A 9311-nucleotide genomic window follows, 5' to 3' on the forward strand; every position below is an offset into this window, starting at 1 on the left:
CTCAGGAGAGAAGGGCAATGAATGGCCTAATGGCAGGCTACATACGAGTAACATACAACACAGGGATTCAGACTTCAAGAGTTTTTTTTTTTTGTTTTTTGTTTTGGAAGGGGGGGGTTATACTTTTCAGTACGTAATAGACGGTGCCCTTCGGAGGATCGGATTGGTTCGGTTCTAGGCGCCTAGGTTCGGTTCGGTTGCGTTTCTGAGGCTCCAGTGCACATTATAAATAAATGGACTCCGATCGGCCGACTCGCGGCCTTGAATTTTTTTAAAACAAACATATTTCATAATTTGTCCTTGGAGGCCATCGTCGATTTCGTCCGGTTTGTGCCACGATGGTAGTTCTTCTCCACCAAAGGAGGAAAATCTGGCCAGCCCCGACGACAAAACCGAACCGATTTTGCCAATGAGCACCGGGTATATGCAGTGCTGTGCAGTGCGATTTTGAGGAAATGAAACTTTATCGCTGGCTCCCCCAAGCTTGAAGCCACTATTTTTATGCTTTTCTTTGAATGCCTTATACAAATTGCTAATGTCTGTTTTTAGTTTTAGTAACAGTTTGACGACAACACAAGTATAGGCACGTGCAGTGTGCAGCGGCCCTCATACACGAACGCACATGCGTAAGGGCACTTACACACATTGCAAGACATATTGTGTGCTGTCTCTGTCTCTCTCTCTCTCTCTCTCTCTCTCTCTCTCTCTCTCTCTCTCTCTCTGTGTGTCTGTCTGTCTGTCTGTCTGTCTGTTTATTGTCTGTCTGTCTGACTGTCTCATTGTGCCTCTTTTCCGGTCTGTCCTCTCTCGTATCTATCTATCTATCTATCTATCTATCTATCTATCTATCTATCTATCTATCTATCTATCTATCTATCTCTGGTGCGGTCAACCCTAAACCTAATCGATAAACGTTCGAAATTATCTAGGTTTAATGCCTCTCCCAACAATGTAACGTTTTACTGTAGTCATAATTTGTCCTGTTCAGCCACCTATTGTGGAGGTGAAAAGTGGTCGTTTTAGACAGGTGGACGCGTTGAGAAGTGTCATCATCATCATCATCATCATCATCATCATCATCATCATCATCATCATCATCACCCAGTGCCAGATCTGCGACAGACATCGGCGATCATGGTTCTCCATTCATTCCTTTGCTCGGATGCTCTAAAAAAAAAGTACGTTTCCCTGATCTTTCCCTGTTACCCATTTGTTTAGGTTCCCTAAGTAGGTTGTTCTGGGCCTACCCCTGCCTCGTTTGCCCTCAATTTTGCCAGTGAGAGCTAGATGTTCAAGACCTTTATGTCTATTCAGGTGTCCCAAAAACTGCCTTTGTCGTTTCCTGATTGTTTTTAACATTGAGCGTCCCACGTGGGCTTCATCAAGCACTACCTCATTTGATTTCTTTTCCTTCCACGATATTCTCAGTAGTCTCCCAAGAAACCACATTTCTGTTGCTTCTATTTTATTTTCACTGTCTTTAGTGATTGTCCAGCATTCACAGCCATATAGAAGGGTTGACCATACATAGCACTTCAGAACGTTCATTTTGGTAGTCATTGCGATGTTTCTATTTTTCAGGAATGGGCTCATAATGTTTTTTAAAAACGTTATACGGGTGGGAATATGGGGGTGTAAGCAGATATGAAATGGTCGTCTGTACATGTAACATGTAATTGTCTTCTACAGGTCACGTTCAGAATAGGTTTGACTTCATCTCCAAACATCAACCCGACCAGCCCCCATCCCGATCCCCCTCCCCCGCCCCCGCCCCTTCCCTGCCCCTTCCCTGCCCCGCCCCCCTGCCCCGCCCCTTCCCTGCCCCGCCCCCTTCGCACTCCCGTTTCCGCCCCCACATTGTCTTCCTCCCCCACCACCCCCTCCCCTCCCCTCCCTCTCCCCTCTCCCTAGCTCGGCCATTTCTCCAGTTCCTCTGTCATTTTCTGTCTTGTTCTCCTCCAAAAGCCAGGCCACAGGCGGCACTGTCCAGAACCATCTCTCTCCTGACCACTGCCATTTCCCGGCACCTTGTACTTTTTTTTTTTAAGCTGATGGTAGGTATTGGAATAATTGGATAGATTAGTTGCCGAGTGAAACAAAACCGGTTCCTGTTCCTTTTGGTGTGGGTTTGTTTCTGGTTTGTTTGTTGTTGGTTTTTTAAAATAGATTATTTAAAACGCAGTAGATCTAGATCTCTAAGCAGAGCTATCAGAAGGAGACAATGGAGACTCTTTGGCCTTGGCTACATGAATAAGATAAGATAAGATAAGACAAAAGATAAGATAAGATAAGATAATACTTTATTATCGCAGAGATAATCCTTCTCTCTCTCTCTCTCTCTCTCTCTCTCTCTCTCTCTCTCTCTCTCTCTCTCTCTTCCCCCTCCCGCTCTGTCACTCTTCTCTCTCTTTTCCTCCCTTCCCCTTCTCTCTCTCTTTCCCAGTCTCTCTACTTCTCTCCTCTTCCCCCTCCCCCTCTACCTACCCCCCCTCCCCCCTCTCTCCATCTGCGCATGCGCCATAACCCGGCCTGGGCGTGCGCCAATGTCCAGTTGTGGTCATCAGTCTCCTTTCTCTCTATCTATTTATCTATCTCCCTTTCTCTTTCTCTCTCTCTCTCTCTCTCTCTCTCTCTATCTCTCTCTCTCCCCTCTCTCTCTCTCTCCCCCCTCTCTCTCAGCGTGCCCCAATGGCCAGCCGTGGACATCAGCTCAGGGTTAGGTAATGAGAGACAGACTGCCCGTTGCACACACGCGACCCACACACAACGTCCGGAGAGGAACAGCGAACCATGCACCACCGGACACAAAACTGCCCAGCTCACAGCGATAAAGCGGCCGTCCTTTTGTCCGAGTGCCTAAAAAACCTAAGAGACATGTTTTTGTTTTTTTTCGTATTTGGTTTTTTTTTTGTGTGTGTGTTCAAAAACTGTTGTTTCCAGTGGCAGGGAAAAAAACAAACCCCAAACCAAACCAAAACAAAAAGTTGTTATTTTGGAATTTGTTCGAATCGAATTGTTTGTGGTTAGCGAATGCTCCGCTGTGGTATGTTTGCTCCAATCCTGCTTTCGTATCAAGCATCTATCTTCTGTATCACTGCTTCTTCCGTTCTTTGTATGTAACTCGGAGCTCTCGTGGGTAAGATGTTCGCCTCTAATTCAAGAGTCCCAGGTTCGAATCCGGGTAGCGATGGAACAATTTTCTTCTGTAAAAATGTCTCCTTTCACCTCCTTTCCTGCTCTCTAGCAATGTTCCGTCGTCTGCTTTCGTCTCCATCTCTTGGCCCCACCCCCTCAACCCCTTTTCTTCCTCCACTGGGCTCCTGATTCTTTTTGCAGCCTTTCTACTGCTACCCCATGGCTCCTTCTTACTGCTGTTTTACAACCACACCCTCGATCTTATGGTAGGAAATATCTACACCTAGCCTTTTTATGGTTTAACCCATAATTTGGTATTTTGCAGTTAAGTTTGAAAGTTTCTTGAAAATAATTGATTTGCGACAGTTTTAGTTTCTATATGTGATCTGCAGCTACCAATACGCAGTTTGACCCCCCCCCAAAAGCAGTGCATCTTTGCGCGGGAGTACGTCTCCGAATAGTTCCTGGGTGCACGCCGGAGACGTCTCCGAATAATCATCTTCTGCCCACGCACACACACAGCCACCGTTTGGACCCAACCGCACTGAGAACGACGCAATAAACAACAGTGTTTGACAGCTTAACACAGTCATTTTACGGGCTCCAAGGGGGCTCCAACAATGTGCTTAGCCAAACATCTCATTACAAAAGCATCTCCCCTCGAGAGATGATTTATAACCTCAACCAATAAACAATGGCTTCACCAATCTTTGGGTACCAGTTTCGCAGTGTGGGAGCGAGACTAAAAAGGAAGAAACAGTTAGTTGTTGGTCTCTTTCTCTCTCTCCTGAAAGATAGGAACGTTCTGGGCCCAGTGCCTCATCAAAATAGCAGCGATAGCAACAAAAGCAGCAGCATTATCAGCAACGACACCAAAACATCATCATCATCATCATCATCATCATCATCATCATCATCATCATCATCATCATCATCATCATCATCATCATCATCATTATCAACAACAACAACAACAACAACAACAACAACACACACACACACACACACACACACACACACACACACACACACACACACACACACACACACACTCTCTCTCTCTCTCTCTCTCTCCCTCCCTCCCTCCCTCTTTCTCTCTCTCTCTCCCTCTCTCTCTCTCTCTCTCTCTCTCTCTCTCTCTCTCTCTCTCTCTCTCTCTCTCTCTCTCTCTCTCTCTCTCTCTCTCTCTCTCTATCACACACACAAACATACACACAAACAAGCAAATAAAACAAAACAAAAACAAGCACGTTTATCTTCCCAACATTAATTCATGTCATTTCTCTCTTATCTCCCCAGTGACCTTGACCTCAAAAACCTGCTGACCTGACGTCCTGGCCCACTACCTCCGTTCTACGAACAGACGACAAGGACACAGACCGACCCCAGACAACAGATTTCCCCTCAACCAACTCACAAACCTACCCCTCGTACAAATCTGCTGACCGTTAACTTTATTGCGAGTCTTTGAAAAGTCAGGCAGAAATCTTCAACCAACACAACGCGTTTCAGCTTCTATTATCTATTTCTTATATTTATTCACAGTCAAGAAAATCTCCCAAGTGAATTCTAGGAGAAGTTGTTTATTTAATCAGCGTCTTGATCTTACACGAGTTCAACAACTTGTGATCTTACGCGGTTTTTCAACACACTGAAGAGTTTGCCTTGCCTCGGTATTCGGGAAGGTTTCTTCAATCAACGAAGGCTATCGTATTTTGATACGGAAAAATCATACACAAGGGGGACTTTTGAATCATTTCGTGTTCTTTCAATGTCCGTGTGTGTTCTTGCTCTGGTTCGTTGAGCTTTCGTGAAGAATTTGGACAAACAGACAGAATTTATTCGTAAGGAACTCCTCTACCCCGTTTCTGGCTGCTTTCGTGTGAGACAAGATGAAGGGTTTCTCAGACATGACTTTGAAAAGTTTCACCTACATCTTTCTCCTCCTTCTCTGCGTCGTGATCCACACGGGCATGTGTGAGGAGGGGTGTGGCCAGGGATGTCAATCACTGGGGAATGACAACCACGAGCTGTCGCGATGTGTCAGGTACGCTTGCAGGAGGCGTGTCTTCCGATACTACATCCGGTTCGGGAAGCGAGGAGGAGGAGGAGGAGTTGGTGATGGTGGTAGTGTAGGAGGAATGGGTAGCAGCGACCTGGAGCCACAGTCTCTGAGCGACCAGCGACTAAGTAACCTGCCCCGTCATGAGCAACTGCAGCACCAGAGGTACCTCGTACAGCGCAGGCGTCTGCAGCAACAGCGGGAGGAACCACCGTCTATATTTAGAACGCCGGAAGCGGAAGGAGTCTACCCCTCTTTGACCTCGTCTAGAATGTCAAGGCTGTACCCGCTCGTCCGTCTGCTGCTAGGGCAGAGATAATGACGTCACTGGCCTATACCAGCTGGCAGATCGGCGGAAAGGACAAGGGGGTGGGGGAAGGGGAGAGGGAGGGGGGGGGGAAGAGGGAGGGGGTAAAGAAAATTGTCAGGACAGACTTACTTACACAACGCTACATTTGATGTGAGGCTGTAAGAGTGGGCAGCTCTTTAAGATCAATACCGCGCTACTCAATTCAGAAACCGAAAAAAAAGAAAAGAAAAGACATTCATCAAGGTGGTTTTTATCAAGTTTGGAAATAAAACGTTCTCTGACAATTACGATTTCTTTGTTAGTGTTTGGTTTTGCGAAGGGTGTGGGTGTGTGAAAAGTGTGTTTGTGTGCTTGTGTGTTTGTGTGTGTATGTGTGTTTTTTACGAGTTTGCATACATGCGTGTCTGTGTTTGTGTTTGTGTGTATGTGTGTGTATATGTTTGTGTGTACGTGTGTGTCGTTTGTGTGTGTATGTGTGTGTCTGAGTATTATTATTATTATTATTATTATTATTATTATTATTAGTAGTAGTAGTAGTAGTAGTAGTATTTTTATTATTATTGTTATTATAATTATTATTTATTATTATTATTAACATTATTATTATTATTATTATTATTATTATTATTTATTATTATTGTTTATTATTATTTATTATTATTATTATTATTATTTATTATTATTATTATTACTACTACTATTCTTCTTCTTCTTCTTTTTCTTCTTCTTCTTCTTATTTTTATTACTGCAGTCGAACCTGTGTAAGATGGTCACGCATTGTCGAGGGGAAAGTGGTCATATAAGACAGGTGGCCGTCTTAGGCAGGACTGGTCAAAATAAAATAAACCAAACTATTTACTCCTGAGGTCCCAACTGGAGGTGGTTGCATGCTTGGGACTGCCCTAGAGCTGATTAAAATGTGCTGTTGTTGTTGTTGTTGTTGTTGCTGCTGCTGCTGTTGTTGTTTTATTTCTTTCGAAACGGGGGAGAAGATAGGACGGTTTTTGTGGGACTTTTTCTTGTTAGTTTTATTTTCAATTTCAAATTATGGTTCTGGGAAAGGTCAAAACAAAACGAAATGTGTCAGACGAGGAAGGCCAAGTGTCATAGTCAAACAAACAAATGTGTCAGACGAGGAAGACCAAGTGTCATAGTCAAACAAACAAATGGTCGCCACCACTCGGTGAACGAGCGACACTTCTGTCGCCAGTTTGTGTTGACTTCCATAGTTGTGGACTGGGTTTACGGACTGAGTTGTGGGCGGGGCTTATAGGTTATGACGGATCACACGCTTTCCTCACCAGCAGCTGAAAACTTATTGTTACCCATTGGTCAACTTGGATAAACATTGGGAGAGACCTAAGCGACATGACAGTTTCATCCATTGGAGGGACTGACAGTAACGACAGGTGAATGAGTCATTGGAGGGACTGAGTGTTAGTTTAGATATCTAGTCAGTCTCCTGTCGTTCAGAAATATTTGGTGTCATGTGAAATGCTTTTTGGTTTTAGTATGAGTTTTACGGCGCTTGCAAAACAAAAAGGTCATATAAGTGCAGACGATTAGAGGTTTTACAAGAGAGTAACATACACAAAAAAGAAGGAAGGGTGAAATGGGCTGATTTATCAATGCCATGCTCATACTGTGCTGGAACAACATAAGGGGAACTGCTGCTTTTTCTTTCCTCATCCTTACTATCGTCATTTTTCCTCTACTTCTTTTGTATGTTTGTCAATCTGTACCTAGAGGTGCTTTTCACTGTTATTAAATATGGAGATGCCACAAGACAGCTTTAGGGTCGCGATTTGACAATAAGTTGCGCCACGCGTTTCTTTACCACACTTGTCTAGATGTACATGGCTTGTTTGCTGTGGGGTTGTTGTTGTTTTGGGGTGGGGGGTTGAAAGTGTTTTACGGCGCTCACAACTGCATAAGGTCATATTAGCGCGCGGGACACACCAAACATTTTCAATTGGTTGGAAATCTTGAACCGAGTGGCGGCCGAAGCCTACTCTTATCGATTTTGGACCACGAAGGGTTATTTAACGTGCGCAACTTGCACACGGCACCTCCGAGATTTTTCGCCCTTGTCCGAGAAGGCTAGGTCTAGATCTTTCCTACCAGTGGATCAGGGGTGTGGCAGAAAGACTGCAGTAAGAAGGAGCCAAGGAGTAGCAGTAGAAAGGCTGCAGAAAGAGTCAGGAGCCCAGAGGAGGGGGCAAAGGAGGTGAGGGGGTGGGGGACGAAAGTAGAGACGAAAGCAGACGACAGAATATGACAAGAGAGAAGGAAAGAATGTGAAATGAGACAATTTTAGAGCAGAAAATTATTCTTTCGCTTCCCGAATTCGAACCCGGGGCTTTTGAATGAGAGGCGAACACCTTAACCTCTAGGCCACGAGAGCCCCCATTAGCCTAGTATGTAGATCATGGCTGTACAATGTCTGTGGAACACAATCTGCATAATTGAGCACAGCGCGCCACAAAGTCACCTGCGCCTGTCACGAGAAGGAAACTAGGTCACTAACTTGTTACTTGACCCACTGGCAGAAGGGAGACTTTGGCGCAAAGGGGTTTGTTGTTTTTGTTTTTGTTGGTGTTTTGTTTGCTTGTTTGGGTTTTTGTTTGGGTTTTTTTTTTGGGAGGGGGGTGTTATTTTGATTTTTTGGGAGGAGGGGAGGGGATTGGGGGGAGGCTGTTTTTTTGTCATCTGGAGTTTAGGTATTCAACACATGTCTTTCTCTGTAGGTGCCAAGTGACTGATTTTGAGTTCGGAAGGACCCGCTGGGCTTTAGTGGATATTTTGTGTGTGCTTATTAAATAAGTTTTAAAAAACAACAACCAGCCAACGATAATCAAAATGTTGTGTGTATTGTTGCTTTGTTTGTTGTTGTTCATGGCCAGGCTGACTACAAAAGTACAACAAACGACAGATGCGACGAACAACAAACAAACAAACAAACAAACAATCATACAAACAACAACAGCAACAAACAAACACACCACCACCACCACCAACAATAATAACAACAACAAAAACAACAACAACAACAACAACAAAAGCAGCAAAAGGAATCGCAACAATATCGATAAAAATGACGTTACTGATAACAACAAAAATATACAACACTAACAAAAACAATAGCAATAATTTCGTTAACATCAACAAAAACAGCCAACCCCCATCCCCTAAAAAAAAACAAACAAACCCAACAACAAACAAACAAAAATAAAAAACAAAAACGAAAGTAATGATATCAATAACATCACCACCAACAGAAATAACAATAACAACAATAATAATAATGAATAATAGATAGCATTTGTATCGCGCATACCCCCGCTCAACAGCAGGCTCTATGCGCTTTACACTACATTATTACCCCAGCAAACCATAGAACACTCCGAAACATCCTCAGCTTCCCGGGAAGCATACAGTGCAAGCAGCTGATAAAGCGCTCAAACACTAACAAACTGACAAGATCTTTCGCTGTCTATGGCCGGGTACCCATTCCCACCTGGGTGAAGTGAGGAACATTCGTGTAAAGTTCCTTTCCCAAGGACACAACGTCGGGCCAGAGGCTCGAACCCCCGAACCCGCAACCTCACGATTACGAGTCCGGTAGCCAATAACACCAATAACAACAGCAACAGCAAAATTAACAGCAATAACACCGATAACAACAACCAATGTAGTAACAATATCGATAACATCAACGACAATAGCAACAACAATAATAAAAAACAACAGTAATAACAATATCAATAGTATACAGCAATAATAACACCAGCAGCAACAAAAACA

General features: G+C 44.0%; 1 protein-coding gene across 1 annotated transcript in view; it reads left to right on the top strand.

Annotated features, from left to right (window-relative positions):
• LOC101849392 overlaps positions 1-5797 on the top strand; it is a 42137-nt gene extending 36340 nt beyond the window's left edge. Inside the window, exon 2 of the mRNA XM_005104807.1 lies at positions 4435-5797. Within this exon, the coding sequence (XP_005104864.1) occupies positions 5028-5516 (489 nt within the window). The 5' untranslated portion in view covers positions 4435-5027 and the 3' untranslated portion in view covers positions 5517-5797. The remainder of the gene's footprint in view (positions 1-4434) is intronic.
• The last annotated feature ends 3514 nt before the right edge of the window (positions 5798-9311 follow it).

This window comes from Aplysia californica, unplaced genomic scaffold (assembly GCF_000002075.1).
Source record: "Aplysia californica isolate F4 #8 unplaced genomic scaffold, AplCal3.0 scaffold00437, whole genome shotgun sequence".
NCBI classification, from domain to species: Eukaryota; Metazoa; Mollusca; class Gastropoda; order Aplysiida; family Aplysiidae; genus Aplysia; species Aplysia californica.